Source organism: Anomaloglossus baeobatrachus, chromosome 1 (assembly GCF_048569485.1).
Source record: "Anomaloglossus baeobatrachus isolate aAnoBae1 chromosome 1, aAnoBae1.hap1, whole genome shotgun sequence".
Taxonomy (NCBI): domain Eukaryota; kingdom Metazoa; phylum Chordata; class Amphibia; order Anura; family Aromobatidae; genus Anomaloglossus; species Anomaloglossus baeobatrachus.
In genome coordinates, this window is record NC_134353.1 from 24,314,709 (window position 1) to 24,333,929 (window position 19,221).

The 19,221-nt window shown below is 50.3% G+C and overlaps 1 protein-coding gene across 1 annotated transcript in view; it reads right to left on the bottom strand.

Moving 5' to 3' along the window:
• The window catches only part of LOC142304072 (shootin-1-like), a 44,010-nt gene extending 25,217 nt beyond the window's left edge, over positions 1-18,793 (bottom strand). Inside the window, exons 1-8 of the mRNA XM_075346086.1 lie at positions 18,586-18,793; positions 9,012-9,055; positions 5,547-5,586; positions 5,158-5,276; positions 4,479-4,641; positions 3,239-3,336; positions 2,882-2,963; positions 764-858 (exon numbers count right to left, since the gene is read on the bottom strand). Coding sequence (XP_075202201.1) covers positions 764-858; positions 2,882-2,963; positions 3,239-3,336; positions 4,479-4,641; positions 5,158-5,276; positions 5,547-5,586; positions 9,012-9,055; positions 18,586-18,655 — 711 coding nt within the window. The 5' untranslated portion in view covers positions 18,656-18,793. The remainder of the gene's footprint in view (positions 1-763; positions 859-2,881; positions 2,964-3,238; positions 3,337-4,478; positions 4,642-5,157; positions 5,277-5,546; positions 5,587-9,011; positions 9,056-18,585) is intronic.
• Between the last annotated feature and the right edge of the window lie 428 nt (positions 18,794-19,221).

Sequence of the window (19,221 nt, forward strand, 5' to 3'; positions counted from 1 at the left end):
ATTCTTGTACATAGATGCAGTATTATAGTAGTTATATTCTTGTACATAGGAGGCAGTATTATAGTAGTTATATTCTTGTACATAGAGGGCAGTATTATAGCAGTTATATTCTTGTACATACAGGGCAGTATTATAGTAGTTATATTCTTGTACATAGGGGCAGTATTATATTTGTTATGTACAGTATATTTGTCTATATAATGGTTCCTTGGTTGCTTTCTTTACCTGCATCTTGTCCTCACATCCTCGGCCCTCAGACACCATGCTGATAATTTTCCAGACAGTGATGTTGCAGTTCGTAGGTTCCTCCAGCTGTTTCCGGTGTCTTCAGTCTCTGGTTGTGACCCCTGTACACTGACTTTTTCTGTAATATTGTTGGAGACCCCCTTCTGATTTGGGACCACTCCCTCCTGCCCTAGAAGCCACCTCCATGAATCTCATCTTTCCTATTATTACAGTAACCTGTTTTTCATCTTTTTCTCCCGTTCATTAGCATCTTATTTTACACAACACAAGTCTCCTCCAGATCTTTCCAGGAATCTCACATTTCCTGATGTGTCAGAAATCTGATCTTTAACCTCGTACTTTGGTTTTTCAGTGAATTTCTAAAAGTGACCTATAGACTGGGCATGTAAATCCCGACCTGCCTGACCACACTGAAGGGCGTAGGGCAGATTTGGGCACTCTGGTGTAAGCCTTGGAGATCCCCCTATACCTCGGAGCTCCTGCCCATCCTGGGGACACCGTGTATCTATAACTCTACCTTGCTGGCGTACGATTCTGCCTCTTCTCTTAAGTTTTGCTCCAGTTCCAGCTGCTCCAGAGCGTCGGCGTATTCCCGGGTGACCGCGAGCGACACTGAACAAAAGACAAACAGTGACTTTAAAGAACCCTGACTTTATCACAGCATATGAAGGAACAATGATGTAGCAGAGATGGGATCGTTGTGGGACCTTGTGTGGATTACGTCGGACCTGCAGGGGTGTTTTGGGGGTTAATTAAGTGATGAAAGAGGGTGGTTTTTTTTTCGTATTTTATTTCAAATAAAGTAATTTTTAGATGTTTGTATTTATTTACTTTCACTTACAGATTGATCTAGTGTATGTGGCAACTGTGAGCTGCAAATAACCCCTTATTACCCCAATTGCCACCGCACCAGGACAATCTGGAAGAGTCGGTAAAGTGCTGGGATTGTCACATCTAATGAATGCGACAATTCTTGGCGGCTGCAGGCTGCTATTTTTAGGCTGGGTGGAGCCCAATAACCACAGGTCTCCCCAACCTTAGAATACCAGCCCCTAGCTGTCTGGTTTTACTTTGGCTGGTTATCAAAATTGGTAAGAGGGGGGTGACCGCACATTGTTTTTTAATTAATAATTAAAAAATAAATTAAAAAGCCGCATGCGGCTCCTAATATTTGGATACACAGCCAAGATAAGCACACGGCTGAGGGCTGCAGCCTGTAGCCGGGGGCTTTATCTGTGCTGGATATCATAATATGGGGGAACCAACGCCAAATAATTTATTTATTTTTACTGTACGATAGACCCACAGACAACGCCTGTGATTGGAAGCGTCAGGAGGATAAGCATCAGAAGGATTATGAGCGGCCCCGGAAGTGAATGAGTGGCTGCGTGCGCAGTTACAGCCGCGACGGAGCCTCGGTAAGTATAACATGGCTACTTCATTCTTATATTCTTTATTTTTCCCTTATTTTTTTTTTATTTCCCAAGTTGCCAGATCCAGATCAACACCCGGAATTCCTTGAAAATTCCGGGCCCGGCACTCGGGTACATTTGAAACCGTGCGAATCTGGACTTTTACAGTCCGGGTCCTCCCATCACTAATTGCCGCTCAGTTACAAGCTCTTTAAACCTCAGTGCCAGCCGTTGGTAAATCAAAGGCCATCAGCTGATACCAGCTTGACGGTGATGGCAGTGATGTCATCTGCCACCACGCCGACATTGACATCAGCTGCGGGCCTCTGATTGGCTGGGAACTGGCCGCAATTGTCAATGGGTCTACTGAGCATTCAGGCCTCATGTGCAAAACAGGACGCCGAGTGAACGGAGGGAAGATTTTACCTGTATGTGAAAAATGGCACAATAAGGGACATTACTATAGGATGGGGTATAGGCTAATTATTACAAAGGGACCAAGATAGGGCACATTACTACAAGGGGACCAGGTTAAAGACATTACTACATGATGAGGACCAGGATGGGGGCATTACTACAAGGAAACCAGGATGTGGACATTACTACAAAGTAAGAACCAGGATGGGGCATTAATACAAGATGAGGACCAATATGAGCCCATTACTACAAGATGAGGACCCCGATGGTCGGCATTACTACAAGATTAAGACCAGAATGTGGACATTACTACAAGATGAGGACTAGGATGGGGACATTACTACAAGATGGGGACAAGGATGGGGGCATTACTACTAGATGAGGACCAGGATGTGGCATTACTACAGGATGAGAACCAGGATGGGCACAGTACTATAGGATGAGGACCAGAATAGACACATTACTTCAGGATGAGGACCAGGAATGGCACATTACTACAGGATGAGGACCAGGATGGGCGCATTACTACAGGATGAGGACGAATATGGGCACATTACTACAGGATGAGGACCAGGATGGGCACATTACTACAGGATGAGGACCAGGATGGGCACATTACTACAGGATGAGGACCAGGATGGGCACATTACTACAGGATGAGGACCAGGATGGGCACATTACTACAGGATGAGGACCAGGATGGGCACATTACTACAGGATGAGGACCAGGATGGGCACATTACTACAGGATGAGGACCAGGATGGACACATTACTACAGGATGAGGACCAGGATGGTGATGCTTACCTCTGTTCAGCTTTAGAAACTTATTTTGGCTTTTCTCCAGTTTCGCACATATGGCTTCTTTTTCCCGCCTTTCATTTTCAAGCTAAAAAAAACCGTAAAAAATATTAAATGAAACATAAAAAGTTGAATACGTCCAAAACTGTGAGATGTCCGTGCGTTCTGACTTATTTTTTCAGACTCCTGATTTTTTATCCTGCTTTTTTCCATTGATTTCAGCCTTTAATTTTACTTTAATTTTAGCATTTGGTGAAACATCAGATTTTCTATAAGATGCGAATTCAGAGAACATAAAAATGTGAAAAAACCTTTCTAATTTTATCCATGTCCATGGATGTGATTTATAAGCTCTGTCATTACCTCCTCACTTTGCCTGGCTGCCTGTATCCTTAGCTTTTGCAAATCAGATGAGATTTTTTCTTTTTCTTCCGACAATTTTTGGATATTTCTCTTCAAATCTAGCAAGACAAAAAAAAAAAAAGTTACCACTTTCATTCTGGTTCGAGTCCGGAGCTGTTCTTTCTAGCATTGTGTGACTTATGGTGCCATCCATCCCCTAGCTCTTTTCTTCCAGTTGCCAGTTATAGGTCGCACTTGATCTGGTTCACATTTGATCCCCAACTATCACTCAGACCGTTTATAGCTATTCGTGACCTGTCTTTTGATTACACAACAACCTCTCATTGTGGTTCTGCCCCGACTTTTCTGATTATTTTCTGCCACTAGACCGGCCAGCAGCCCCTTCATTGATATATTTCAAAGCTGCTCATTATTTCATCCCCTTTTTCCAGTTGCCAGTTATAGGTTACACTTAATCTGGTTAACATCTAATTCCCAGCTATCACGCAGTACATTTATACCTATCCTTCGCCTGTATTTTGATTAAACCATTGTCTTTGGTTCTGGTTCTGCCCCGGCTTTTCTGACTGTTTTCTGCCAGACCACTGGACCGGCCAGCAGCCTCTTTGTGTTTGTTTGTATAATCCAGGGTCTCCAGATCTCTTCAAAGGGGTTTAAAGATGAAGTCCAGGAATCCCCTGAATCTACTAGATGGAATAGCTAGTGTAAAGTCTATCCATGGAAGCCATTTTAGGAGCTTCTAGCCTTCCCTGGATAGTGGATTCCCTTACACATAGATATTTATCACAAAAAATACATTATTAAAGTCTACCTATGTCTGGCACTTTTACTGTATGCTCCATACGTGGATCAGTTGACATCTAGGCAGCAGGATCCCAGCCTTTTATAGAACATTTGGCCATGATAATCTTTGGTGAGGAAACGCTTTACGACAGGATTTTTTTTTAGAATATTGAAAGACTCCTTAATGGCCGAGCCTGGTGTTCCCAACAAGTCACTTATCAGTTGACAATGAAGGGAGCGATGGCTGCGCATTCCCTTGAGACTTTTCAGAGTCCTATTTTGGGGTGGATGGAGCTTAATGGAATGGGCCATGTCCTAAACACATTTCTCTTAGGTGGGAAAGATAAAAAAAATCCATCACTAATTCTTCCCAGGGGCCTGTCGTACCAGGAATCCATCAGTTAAACACAAGTCAGTACATATGATGGACATCGTTCCACATTTCACCATCCTTTACCTTCAATTAGTCTCCGATCCTCAGAAGAAGAATCTGTGTTCCCTTCTGTCACTATGTGGTCACCGGTGCCGACAGGCTGGACGTCTACCGTCTCCTCACACAGTATTGGAGGAGCACACTGATCGGCCTCCGTCCAATTCAGACTTTCGTTTCCTTCCTGGACCTAAAATGCGAAGAGAACCTGATGAATTTTCTAGAATTTTTTGGAAGTATTTATGCCACTTCGAACAATAGGTTGAACATCTCAAAAACCACAGTAGAAAAGAGTAGAGTTGACCCATAGATATAATATTTTTCCACAATTTCTATTCCATAACCTAGAAGATTAATTTATAAGGAGCTTCTCTTTTCGAGACTTTTATCCCTTGGCTAAAAGGTGGATAAAAAGAGCATCCTCTGGCTCTGGAGGACCTGAACTGTCCCATGTTTCACCGGCCACCCATTGATATGAATGTGCAGAGTGTAATACTTCATTTCTCCTGTGGTGTCGCTGCAGGGAAACTAAACATTCGCTACCAGGTTCCACCGCCGATCACAGCTGATCACTGGGGATTCCAGCAGATGGGCATATTTTTAACAACCAGTTCCAAAGGTTGGATCCTGATCTCAATACCAGTTTCTTTGATCATTTTTTCCCTTTTTTCTCTTGAGCTGTATTTTTGCTTCTTCAGATATTGACCTGAGTTGTATGCTCCTCATCCTGCTCCTTGTCCTGCTCCTTGTCCTGCTCCTCGCTTCTCAGCTCAGTCTCGTACTCAGCTTCCAGTATCATTAATTCATCCAGAAGCTTCTGTGATACTGCGGAAACGTATGAGAACATGAAAATCACTTACGGAAAAAGCCCAGACCACCACACAACATGCCATTAACAGAAGTATCTTCTCTTAGGTCAGTATCATTATCCATATGCCATCTACAACCATGGTTAGTCCTTCACATTTCTTTATGAGCCCCACAGAAGGTGGCTTTCCATAGAATAATCAGCAATTCACAGAGATATGAGGATGGATGGATGTAAAACCACCAATAACAAAATGGTGATAAACCCTGAGGCTGATCTATACCTACTGTCAGCAAATTCTTGGAGCTGCCTCTGACTGTTTTCATCCTGTAAAGATGATAAAGCAAAGTAAGATGTGATCACTATGGAGGATCAGAGTGTAATAATATTACTGAAAGAAAAGGTCTACAAAAAAGCTTCACAAAAATTTTCAATCTATGAAACAGTGTCACTCTGAGTGCACCAGGTCTTATCACTGTGTCCAGATATTACACATTCCTCAAATCCTTTCACCAATCCTCGTAGATAACCCTGCCCCATACTGTGATGTCACCAGCTCTCGTAGATAACCCTCCCCTATACTGTGATGTCATCAGTTGTATGTAGATAACCCTGCTCCCCATACTATGATGTCATCAGCTCTGTCCAAATTCCAGATGGCTCTGCCCTCTTTACTCTGATGTCACCACTCCTCTTTAGTGACTTCATCTGATTATACTAATGTCACCGGCCCTCTGCAGATAGCCCTACCCCTCTCATGCTTATGTCAGCATCCTTCCAAGATAAACTAACCTCTTCATAATGATATCACCAACCCCCTGAAGATGATCCTGCCTATTTAATATGATGTCACCAGCTCCCTCCGTACAGCCCCATCATTCTGAGGTCATCTGCTCCTCATTCTGATGTCATCTCCACCTGCTCCTCATTCTGATGTCATCTCCACCTGCTCCTCATTCTGATGTCATCTCCATCTGTTCCTCATTCTGATGTCATCTCCACCTGCTTCTCAATCCAATGTCATCTCCGCATGCTCCTCATTCTGATGTCATCTCCATTTGCTCCTCATTCTGATGTCATCTCCACCTGCTCCACATTCTGATGTCATCTCCACCTGCTCCTCATTCTGATGTAATCTCCACCTGCTCCACATTCTGATGTCCTCTTCACCTGCTCCACATTCTGATGTCATCTCCACCTGCTCCACATTCTGATGTCATCTCCACCTGCTCCTCATTCTGATGTAATCTCCACCTGCTCCACATTCTGATGTCCTCTTCACCTGCTCCACATTCTGATGTCATCTCCACCTGCTCCTCATTCTGATGTCATCTCCACCTGCTCCACATTCTGATGTCATCTCCACCTGCTCCACATTCTGATGTCATCTCCACCTGCTTCTCATTCTGATGTCATCTCCACCTGCTCCACATTCTGATGTCCTCTTCACCTGCTCCACATTCTGATGTCATCTCCACCTGCTCCTCATTCTGATGTAATCTCCACCTGCTCCACATTCTGATGTCCTCTTCACCTGCTCCACATTCTGATGTCATCTCCACCTGCTCCTCATTCTGATGTCATCTCCACCTGCTCCACATTCTGATGTCATCTCCACCTGCTCCACATTCTGATGTCATCTCCACCTGCTCCTCATTCTGATGTCATCTCCACCTACTCCACATTCTGATGTCATCTCCACCTGCTCCACATTCTGATGTCATCTCCACCTGCTTCTCATTCTGATGTCATCTCCACCTGCTCCTCATTCTGATGTCATCTCCACCTGCTCCACATTCTGATGTCATCTCCACCTGCTCCACATTCTGATGTCATCTCCACCTGCTCCTCATTCTGATGTCATCTCCACCTACTCCACATTCTGATGTCATCTCCACCTGCTCCACATTCTGATGTCATCTCCACCTGCTTCTCATTCTGATGTCATCTCCACCTGCTCCACATTCTGATGTCATCTCCACCTGCTCCTCATTCTGATGTCATCTCCACCTGCTCCTCATTCTGATGTCATCTCCACCTGGTCCTCATTCTAATGTCATCTCCACCTGCTCCTCATTCTGATGTCATCTCCACCTGCTCCTCATTCTGATGTGATCTCTACCTGCTTCTCATTCTGATGTCATCTCCACCTGGTCCTCATTCTGATGTCATCTCCACCTGCTCCTCATTCTGATGTCATCTCCACCTGCTCCTCATTCTGATGTCATCTCCACCTGCTCCTCATTCTGATGTCATCTCCATCTGCTCCTCATTCTGATGTGATCTCCACCTGCTCCTTATTCTGATGTGATCTCCACCTGCTCCTCATTCTGATGTAATCTCCACCTGCTCCACATTCTGATGTCATCTCCACCTGCTCCTCATTCTGATGTCATCTCCACCTACTCCACATTCTGATGTCATCTCCACCTGCTCCACATTCTGATGTCATCTCCACCTGCTCCACATTCTGATGTCATCTCCACCTGCTTCTCATTCTGATGTCATCTCCACCTGCTCCACATTCTGATGTCATCTCCACCTGGTCCTCATTCTAATGTCATCTCCACATGCTCCTCATTCTGATGTCATCTCCACCTGCTCCTCATTCTGATGTGATCTCTACCTGCTTCTCATTCTGATGTCATCTCCACCTGGTCCTCATTCTGATGTCATCTCCACCTGCTCCTCATTCTGATGTCATCTCCACCTGCTCCTCATTCTGATGTCATCTCCACCTGCTCCTCATTCTGATGTCATCTCCATCTGCTCCTCATTCTGATGTGATCTCCACCTGCTCCTCATTCTGATGTAATCTCCACCTGCTCCACATTCTGATGTCATCTCCACCTGCTCCTCATTCTGATGTCATCTCCACCTGCTCCACATTCTGATGTCATATTAACCTGCTCCACATTCTGATGTCATCTCCACCTGCTCCTCATTCTGATGTCATATCCACCTGCTCCACATTCTGATGTCATATTAACCTGCTCCACATTCTGATGTCATCTCCACCTGCTTCTCATTCTGATGTCATCTCCACCTGCTCCTCATTCTGATGTAATCTCCACCTGCTTCTCATTCTGATGTCATCTCCACCTGCTCCTCATTCTGATGTCATATCCACCTGCTCCTCATTCTGATGTCATCTCCACCTGCTCCACATTCTGATGTCATCTCCACCTGCTCCACATTCTGATGTCATATCCACCTGCTCCTCATTCTGATGTCATCTCCACCTGCTCCTCATTCTGATGTAATCTCCACCTGCTTCTCATTCTGATGTCATCTCCACCTGCTCCTCATTCTGATGTCATATCCACCTGCTCCTCATTCTGATGTCATCTCCACCTGCTCCACATTCTGATGTCATCTCCACCTGCTCCACATTCTGATGTCATATCCACCTGCTCCTCATTCTGATGTCATCTCCACCTGCTCCACATTCTGATGTTATCTCCACCTGCCCCCCTTCGTCTGTCCATCATCTGTCTACGCTCCCTCTTTTGTGTATTTTTGGAGGTGATACAATAGATCTCTTTTTCCAGAATTTATTCCTCTACCAGCAATGATGAAGCTTTAACATTCAATTTCACGGCACTAGTGTGGTGCATGCTGGGTATATGATCATGGTAAGGATGATGTTAGCCCTTGCAGCACTATGTTGATGTACATGGTGCATGTCTGTAGGGTGTAGACAGGAGATAGCTGACTGTATAATGGTGGAGTCCAACCATTCATTACATTACCTCACTGATGATGTCCGACTCAGAACTGCTGGATATCTGGAGATCTGAGGGCAAAGAGCAACAATTACTGGTTGGGTAGGGAGGAGGTCGCCTCCGGGGGCTTCCCTGACCTGACATTCTGCATTATAGACGTCAACATGGAGTCGCCCCTCTGCAGGTATAAAGGCTCCAGTCTTCTGGGAATATTTACTACAAGATTTTGGAGACGTCTCGGGAATTCTTCATCCAGAAGAGGATTTGTGAGGTGACCCTGATGTTGGGAGAGGCTGGGCTCACAGTCTCAATTATTGTATGGGGCTGAGGTTTGTGTTGTGTGTTAGGTATTCCCTTCTCCTTGTGTGTATGGAACTTGTGCACTGGGCACAGTCATGGGGAATAGAGAAGGGTCTTTCCCAAATTGTTCCCACAAAGCTGAAGCTACAACTGTCCATAATGTCTTTTGTGGAAGTGTGGTGCCCCTGAGTGTCAGGTGCCACAAGATACTACATCTAACCCCAGATTCCTGGAAGATCAGTGCCGGTAACACCAATAAATGCCCTTTTCCCTAGACTGGGTAACAGGCTAGAGATAGACCTGATGGGTGGTCACCTATTGGTTGGGACTCATCCAATCCACTAGTCAGAAACTTGGGAGGTGGAGGGGCTAGTCAGTGGAGTGGATGGACGACGGACATCTTGTCAGATAGATAGTGAAAAGACAGTCAGTCAGAAGTTGATGTGCTGACAGGAAAGTGTGAAGTGACTACTGAGAAAAAAGGAGTACGGTTGCCAAGGAGAGTATGGTGTGAGTACTCACTGGACTGAGCACCGGCGGGGCACAGAGCCCTAGTTCAGGAAGACGCTTCAGGCTCACCTGATAACAATCTGCCCGGTGAGGGGACCATCAAGTACCTCACCGACGTTAGTGTTCGGGGCACAGCAGCAGAGAGGGAACCTGGGAACGTCGACAGAGGTCCGACCCAAGAGAGGTTCAAGCTCCCTGCCGTATGGGCCAGGACGGAGACAACAGAAGGGAACCCCAAAAACGCTCCAGCCCACGGGGACCCACCAACTACAGACGGGTGCATGGAAGTAAAGCTCACCAATTCACTACACCGGTACTGGAACAAAGAGAATACCGGATTGGTAGAGACCAGCACCAGCCGGGCTGCAGCAACTCCAAACCAGTGAGTAAAGCACAAGTTAAATCACAGCTCCTGTGTTATCTGAATTCTTCCTACACCTCTTCATCTATATACTACAACCACCATCAACCTCCTCTGGGGAGTAGCTCTACTTGCGGAGAGCCATCACACCTAAGCTGCCCAATACCACCATCCCCAGCAGTGAGAGACTATTAAGCTGCGGCTTTCCCCATATAGCCGCATACCGGAAGTGGTGTCACAAGAACATTTGAATTTTATTTTTCCCTTGTACAAAACCCCTTTTAAGCGACCCCCAGGGTCACAGAATCGGGCAACAACCACCCAGTGATACCTCCCAGTAAATATGACTCGCCCACCCCAGGGCTATGGGACACCCGGTGCCGGGCCGGACTAGTCCGGGGGACGTCAGTGGTGGCGGGGCCCGACTCCGTGGCCCTGGTGGGTGTCAGTTGTAATAGGGCTGGTGACTTGGGAGCAATTAAAGTATATGTTTCGTGACGCCACCTGTGGTCTGCGGCTATTAAGCCGCCGCTGCTGTGTGAGGCCTCCGGGGTGATGTTATGGCAGCAATGGTGGTACTGCTCCCCACAGGTGGAGCGGAACCCCGGGAACACTGTTAGTGCTCGTGAAAGTCTATGGTGTTGTGTGGCTAACACAGGGCCGACAGGCAATGAAAGAACCAGGCACAAACAACAGTCTCTTTACCTTTTCCTCTTTTACTTTAGGAACAGTCCAGTCCTGGGAGACCGTTACAGGTGGTGATGGGGATCCGGTCGGCCTGGAAGTACTTGGGGTGATCTTTCTGGCCAGCTGAGTATGAGGCCTACTCCTGTGCTTTTTCTTTGTTATGATAGGACCCTGCTTCTCTGAATCCAGCAATGGCCCTCTTTGCTGCTGGAACCGATGGTACGTCCCTTTCCCTCTGTAGTAGGCTGCGCAGGCCCTCTCTGGTGCTTCTCTGCTGGAGTCCACACCGGGCCCTGATGATGCAGCTGTACCTTCGGGCTGTTTATGGGCCAGGTGCTTGCAGCTCTCCTGCCCTTCGGATTCGGCTACCAGGGAGTATTTTAAGCCCTGGTGGCCACAGACTCCGATGTCCGAGTCTCTTCGCTGCCTCTCTGCTACTCCTGCTTCCCTGGGCCAAGCTGCTCTAGCTCTAGGCCCCAGATCCACAGGACAGCACACTCTGCGTCTACTCACTATCACTTCTCCCTACAGACTCAACTCTACTTCCTCCCTCAGGTCAGACTTGAGGAAGGCTCCCTGGAATTCCAGGTTCAGAGCTCCCCCTGCTGGCCGGAGGGAGAACTGCGGTGGATGTTAAACTTGCTGGCCAATGGACCTCCCCATTACCTCCAGGCTCAGCATTAACCCTTTGGAAGGGCAATGCTGTTGTGGCGACCAGGTCCTGGGGCGCCACAAATACAAGGCCCGGGACCGAGTACCCCAAGGGGTGCGTCAGAAGCTTTAAGACTTCCCATCACTGGAAATAAGGGACAGAGGGGGCCCCCTGATAACAGCCTGGAGCATCATCCTCCTCCACCATCTGTACAGTGGGCACAATGTAGTCTGCATTCACCAAACCCAGACTCCTCCATCAGACGCAGATAGAGCAGTGTGATACGTCCCTGCACAGAACATGTCTTCTACAGAGTCCAGTGGTGGCAGCGTTACACTGCTCCATCCAATGCTCGGCATTCTGCTTGGTGACAGACAGCTCGGCATTGTGCTTGGTGATGTATGGCTCGGCATTGTGCTTGGTGATGTACGGCTCGGCATTGTGCTTGGTGATGTATGGCTCGGCATTGTGCTTGGTGATGTACGGTTTGGCATTGTGCTTGTCGATGTACGGCTCGGCATTGTGCTTGGTGATGTACGGCTCGACATTGTGTTTCGTGACATACGGCTCTACATTGTGCTTGGTGATCTCCAGCTCGGCATTGTGCTTGGTGATGTACAGCTCGGCATTGTGCTTGGTCATGTATGGCTCGGCATTGTGCTTGGTGATGTACCGCTCGGCATTGTGCTTGGTGATGTACAGCTCGGCATTGTGCTTGGTGATGTACAGCTCAGGATTGTGCTTGATGTATAGGTCGGCATTGTGCTTGGTGATGTACGGCTCAGCATTGTGCTTGGTGATGTACGGCTCGGCATTGTGCTTAGTGATGTATGGCTCGGCATTGTGCTTGGTGATGTATGTGTGACGCCCTGGGCAAGCCAGGGTTCACAGGTCATAACACCACACGCACCCCACATTCCCTGCAGGTACACCGAAGTCAAAACTAAAATCCTTGTTGCCTTCCTCCAGGGGCTGGTGTCCACACCAGGGGGTGGGCCAGGCGGTTGGCTCCACCCACCGAGGAGTTCACAGCTCTGGAGGCGGGAAAACCAGGCAGATAGAAGTGGAAGTTCAAAGTGAGAGGAAGTGGTAGAGGAGCTAAAGTAAGAGCAACAGAGAAAGTGACAGCAAGAAGCCTGACGTTAGTCCGGGTGTGTGCCCCGGACTGAGACAGCAAGGTTGGCAGACGGCGGTGAGCGTCTGCAGGCGAGACTGATTGGAGGTTGCCGAAAGGACCGTGGACGGGTGGTGACCCGGCGGTACCGGAGCGGTATACGAAGATTAGTCAGCACCAGGGCAGGGGCCTTTCGGATCCCGGCAAGGCTAGGAGTCGCCATAATTTGCCAAATCCGTCAGTGAACGGGACGACTGTCTCCCAACAACCAAGTCCCGTTTGAAGGCAACAGTCCAACCGTGAAGGGGAGACACCGCCACCGCCAAGGCACCAGTTTCCCAGGGCCAGCGCCTGCGGGCAAGAGTGGAGCTCCTCCGGTTCATATCCAAGCTGGGGAGCGGGTTACCGGTGGGAACCCATCGCTACCAAACAACAACACTTAGGTGCAGGGAAGAGACCGTCACCGTCAACTGCAGGGGATATCAGCAGCGCAACTGTCTGAGGGACCCGTCCAACCAGCCGTTTGTTTACCGAGAACTGTGTCGTGTTTACTGGCTTAGTGAGTACCTCCGTGCCGTGCGGCACAGCGCTGCCCCTGCGCCCCTGCACCTCCACAGGCCCCTACCCGCCTGCCCACCATCCCAACCCCATCACTGGGCCCCGGGATCACCAACCCCTACCCGCGGAGGGGCAACACAACAACTGGCTGCTCCGCACCATCACTCCCGGGATCCCCAGCCAGAGCAGCGGTGGTGTACACCCAATCACCACAACCGTGGGTGGCGTCACGGACAATAAACAATCCCCACACCCAAAACCCCTTTCACTCACGGGCTAGGAGCGCCGCTAGAGTCCTCGGGATCCGGCCCATCGCTCGAGCCACCGAGCAGCAGCAGGCCGCAGCAGCCGCGGCAGCCGGACCCGAGCAGTGGGAGAGCGCGGCGTCCCCTCCTCCGCCCGCGACAACTTGGCGTCACGAACAGGATCTTACCGCTCTACCGTCTGGTAGAGGTGCGCCTTGTTACCACCGGAGGTGTCCGGCCGAAAAATTTCAGAAGCCGCCATCTTTGGCGCGAAGAGTTCCCGCTCGAGCGTCTTCTCGAATAGCAGAGGCGCGAAGGCCAAAACCCCGCCCCGATAGAGGAGGGGCCGGAAAGAAGCTAGGGGGGACGCGATAGCGGCTGGCTGCATGTGAGCGCAGCTATAAAAGCAGGGACGCCAGGACTCTGCAGTCACCCTGTTCCTGGAAGAAGTCACCAGCAGAATGTGGATGCCGTCCCGAAGCACCGTAGCCCCCGGCGTAACCGCGGTGTGGGTGGAGATCCGGACCGCGCAGCTCTATCAAAGGCTGCAGGTCAAGATGCAGCTCCTCATGGAGGAGTGGGAGGCCGACATGGCGGACGTGATAGCGACCGTGCGGAGACGCGAGGAGGAAGCTGAGGAAGGGAGGGTGAGTGACCCACGCCTCGATGCCCTTGAAGGGCCGGTCATCGCGGCTGCGGGACCCGGTCCAAGCCCTCTCGCCCTGTTACCTCCCTCGCCACCCGTCTCGGAAGCTGTGACCCCGCCACTAGGCCCGCTGCCATCGCAACCGGTAGCGATACCCAGCATGCCCGCCCCAGCGGGCCGACCTGTAGCCGGAGCCCGTAGCAAGTCGGAGGTGCTGCCATGGAAGGCCCCGCATTCAGCACCGGAGGCAGCCCCTGAGAAGTCCCCCGAGCTGGAGCTGATGACCCGTTCCGAGCCGGAGGCCCAGCTGCGGAAAGCCCCTGTGCCCATCCCCCACACCTCGGCTGAGGTAGCGCCGGGTTGTCGCTGCAAGGCGGCGCCCAAGGCCAAGACGCCGCGGGACCTGCCGCCCAGATCCCTGACAGTGGGCAGCGTCCAGAATGTCCCGCGGGGCCCGACCCGTGCGCCGGAGCTCGCAGCAGCACCGTATTGGGACAGGGAGCCGGTACCGCTGGGTCCGGAGATCGGTGAAAGGGAGAAGAAGAAAGCAGAATTGGTGGCACGTGCAATCCGGGAGAAGGAGAACCTCCGCCAGGCGACGTTCCGTGTCCGGGGCCCGTTGTATGAAGGACAGGTGAGGCGGTTTGATGTCCGCCGGGGCTATGGGTTTATCTATGAACCGGGCCTGGAGGCCGAAGTGTTTATAGCCCGGCGGGACGTGAATGCCCACCTGCCCGAGGAGCACCCTGGCCGTAACCTGATGCCGGGTGACATCGTGCAGTATATCCGGCACTGTGGAGAGAGGGGGTGGTTTGCCCTGGACGCGAAGTTAAGGGGCAGCCAGGAGAGCCGTGTGAGTTCTGCACCCCCTCCCTCAGATGAAGCCAACGACCTGGATTAAGGCAGCGGAACCCCGTTGTCCCCCCCCCCTCCCCGTTGGGACCAAAGTGTTTGTTTGAAAAGTTTTGAAGATGATGATAAGATGATAACCGAACAGTCACCTGATTCACCGTGATTTGGAAAACCGTCCGTTGCCGGCACCGTTGTCCCCGTGGGGACCGTTTAAAAGGTTGCATGGAGAACTTTCCATGGACAAGCCCGTGAACTTGCAGGGCAACCACAAACATTAAGTGGAATGTAAATAAGTTGTTTTACCGTTACCGTTTCCGCAGTGCCGCCTCCGGAGAGGCAGGTTGGAGGGAGGGCCCGCAGTAGAGCCGGCTGGGGCCCAGCCACCATAGGAACCGGTGGCTACCCTCTGGAGGGGAAGGACAGATCCCGCTCGGGTAACTTGTGCTGGACTGGGGTCAAGGGGTGCTGCCTGGGTTTTAGGGGCAGCATCAGGGCCAGGTTGCTTGGGTGGGATAGAGCGGAGACCGTAACCGTAAACCGTTTGCAACGTTTAAGAAATGTGCCTCCCGATGTGGGATGATGTCATAAATTGTAAATATGTTACCGTTTTTCTATTTTCACAGAAAACAAAAAGGAAAATAAAACCGGTGTTGGACGGGCAGCCCGAGGACGGTCTACGTTTTGCTAAGGGGGAATGTGACGCCCTGGGCAAGCCAGGGGTCACAGGTCATAACACCACACGCACCCCACATTCCCTGCAGGTACACCGAAGTCAAAACTAAAATCCTTGTCGCCTTCCTCCAGGGGCTGGTGTCCACACCAGGGGGTGGGCCAGGCGGTTGGCTCCACCCACCGAGGAGTTCACAGCTCTGGAGGCGGGAAAACCAGGCAGATAGAAGTGGAAGTTCAAAGTGAGAGGAAGTGGTAGAGGAGCTAAAGTAAGAGCAACAGAGAAAGTGACAGCAAGAAGCCTGAAGTTAGTCCGGGTGTGTGCCCTGGACTGAGACAGCAAGGTTGGCAGACGGCGGTGACCGTCTGCAGGCGAGACTGATTGGAGGTTGCCGAAAGGACCGTGGACGGGTGGTGACCCGGCGGTACCGGAGCGGTATACGAAGATTAGTCAGCACCAGGGCAGGGGCCTTTCGGATCCCGGCAAGGCTAGGAGTCGCCATAATTTGCCAAATCCGTCAGTGAAGGGGACGACTGTCTCCCAACAACCAAGTTCCGTTTGAAGGCAACAGTCCAACCATGAAGGGGAGACACCGCCACCGCCAAGGCACCAGTTTCCCAGGGCCAGCGCCTGCGGGCAAGAGTGGAGCTCCTCCGGTTCATATCCAAGCTGGGGAGCGGGTTATCGGTGGGAACCCATCGCTACCAAACAACAACACTTAGGTGCAGGGAAGAGACCGTCACCGTCAACTGCAGGGGATATCAGCAGCGCAACCGTCTGAGGGACCCGTCCAACCAGCCGTTTGTTTACCGAGAACTGTGTCGTGTTTACTGGCTGAGTGAGTACCTCCGTGCCGTGCGGCACAGCGCTACCCCTGCGCCCCTGCACCTCCACAGGCCCCTACCCGCCTGCCCACCATCCCAACCCCATCACTGGGCCCCGGAATCACCAACCCCTACCCGCGGAGGGGCAACACAACAACTGGCTGCTCCGCACCATCACTCCCGGGATCCCCAGCCAGAGCAGCGGTGGTGTACACCCAATCACCACAACCGTGGGTGGCGTCACGGACAATAAACAATCCCCACACCCAAAACCCCTTTCACTCACGGGCGAGGAGCGCCGCTAGAGTCCCCGGGATCCGGCCCATCGCTCGAGCCACCGAGCAGCAGCAGGCCGCAGCAGCCGCGGCAGCCGGACCCGAGCAGTGGGAGAGCGCGGCGTCCCCTCCTCCGCCCGCGACATAGCTCAGCATTGTGCTTGGTGATGTATAGGTCGGCATTGTGCTTGGTGATGTATGGCTCGGCATTGTGCTTAGTGATGTATGGCTCAGCATTGTGCTTAGTGATGTATGGCACGGCATTGTGCTTGGTGATGTATGGCTCAGCATTGTGCTTGGTGATGTATGGCTCGGCATTGTGCTTGGTGATGTATGGCTCGGCATTGTGCTTGGTGATGTATGGCTCTGCATTGTGCTTGGTGATGTACGGCTCAGCATTGTGCTTGGTGATGTACGGCTCGGCATTGTGCTTGGTGATGTATGGCTCAGCATTGTGCTTGGTGATGTATGGCTCGGCATTGTGCTTGGTGATGTATGGCTCTGCATTGTGCTTGGTGATGTACGGCTCAGCATTGTGCTTGGTGATGTACGGCTCGGCATTGTGCTTGGTGATGTATGGCTCAGCATTGTGCTCGGTAATGTACGGCTCGGCATTGTGCTTGGTAACATACGGCTCGGCATTGTGCTTGTCGATGTACGGCTCGGCATTGTGCTTGGTGATGTACGGCTCGACATTGTACTTTGTGATTTATGGCTCAGCATTGTGCTCGGTAATGTACGGCTCGGCATTGTGCTTGGCAACATACGGCTCGGCATTGTGCTTGGTGATGTACGGCTTGGCATTGTGCTTGTCGATGTACGGCTCAGCATTGTGCTTGGTGATGTACGGCTGGACATTGTACTTGGTGATGTATGGCTCAGCATTGTGCTCGGTGATGTACGTCTCGGCATTGTGCTTGGTGATGTATGGCTCAGTATTGTGCTTGGTGATGTACGGCTCGGCATTGTGCTTGGTGATGTATGGCTCGGCATTGTGCTTGGTGATGTACAGCTCAGCATTGTGCTTGGTGATGTATGGCTCAGTATTGTGCTTGGTGATGTACAGCTCAGCATTGTGCTTGGTGATGTATGGCTCAGTATTGTGCTTGGTGATGTACAGCTCAGCATTGTGCTTGGTGATGTATGGCTCGGCATTGTGCTTGGTGATGTACGGCTCGGCATTGTGCTTGGTGATGTATGGCTCGGCATTGTGCTTGGTGATGTACGGCTCGGTATTGTGCTTGGTGATGTACGGCTCGACATTGTACTTGGTGATGTACAGCTCAGCATTGTGCTCGGTAATGTACGGCTCGGCATTGTGTTTGGTGACATACGACTCGACATTGTGCTTGGCAATGTACGGCTCAGCATTGTGCCATGAAGCTCCCGGAGGGTGCAATGTTTGTGCTCATGTTACTAGATTAGGTCTGGACTCTACAGTTACGGGGTCACCAGAGCGGGGGGGACTTTTCTGCCCTCTGCTCCTCAGCACTCGGCCCTCCGGAACTGCACACCAAGAGGCAGAGAAAACACCGATTACAAAGACTCAGGTATACATAACCCTTCATCAGGCGTCACTGCATACGTCAGCTCGTAACATCACCGGCCCTCTCCTCCATCAGGGTCTGACATCGCAAGTTCTCTTCTCGATGAAGGGGCAAAAATCTGTACAAATCCTTCACTTAAGATCGGGGGCCGTTCTGTCTGCAGAGGGGTGCTGCAGATTTCAGCAGAATGACTTGCTGCCCTGAATGGTTTTCTGCATTATCACAACGGCTAAAACTAATTGAAAAATAAAGATAATCCCTGCACGACATAAGCCTGCAGCTGCTGTATATTCCGATAATAAGGGACCCCTCCAGAGAAATGTGTATAGATATAGGAAGGGAGGGCAGAGGTTACGTTACCTGCGAGCTGGCGGAGCTCGTCTTCTATGCAGGAGATGTCAGTGTCAGTCTCCACCGCAGCCTCCGCCATCTTCTTCTACAGTAAAATCAGGAACTTCTCTCTGCTTTATTTTTATACTATTAGAGAATTGAAACTCCACTCCCAGGTCCTGCGGAGCGTCGTCACTTCTCCTACGATGAAGGCGGCCGGGAGTCGGCCACTTCCCCATCCCAGGGCTCGTCCACGTCTCCTTTCACGCCTTTGACATTTAATATGTAATGTATGAATGAGCCTCTGAGGTTACGAGCAGACGCGCCTTCCCACACGTTCTCCTTATCACATTCGCTCCATTTTCTTAAGGAAATTTTTGTGTTTATTTTGCTGTGCAAAAAAAAATAATCACTGAAAAAAACAAAAAAAATCAAATTTCAGACTTTAATACATAAATACCAAAAATCTGTTTTGATTTTTTTATGCTTTTTTAGTGCGGTTTTGTCAAAACATGCAAATGCTGAAGGATCCTGATGCTTTATGCTTTTTTTTACCTTGCAGATTTGGTGCAGTAAATAATCGGCAGATGTCAATTCTTTTTGTTTTGTTTTTGCACCATTTTCTTCGCACCAGAAATGCATAAAAGATGCAAAAAAGTCATCAAA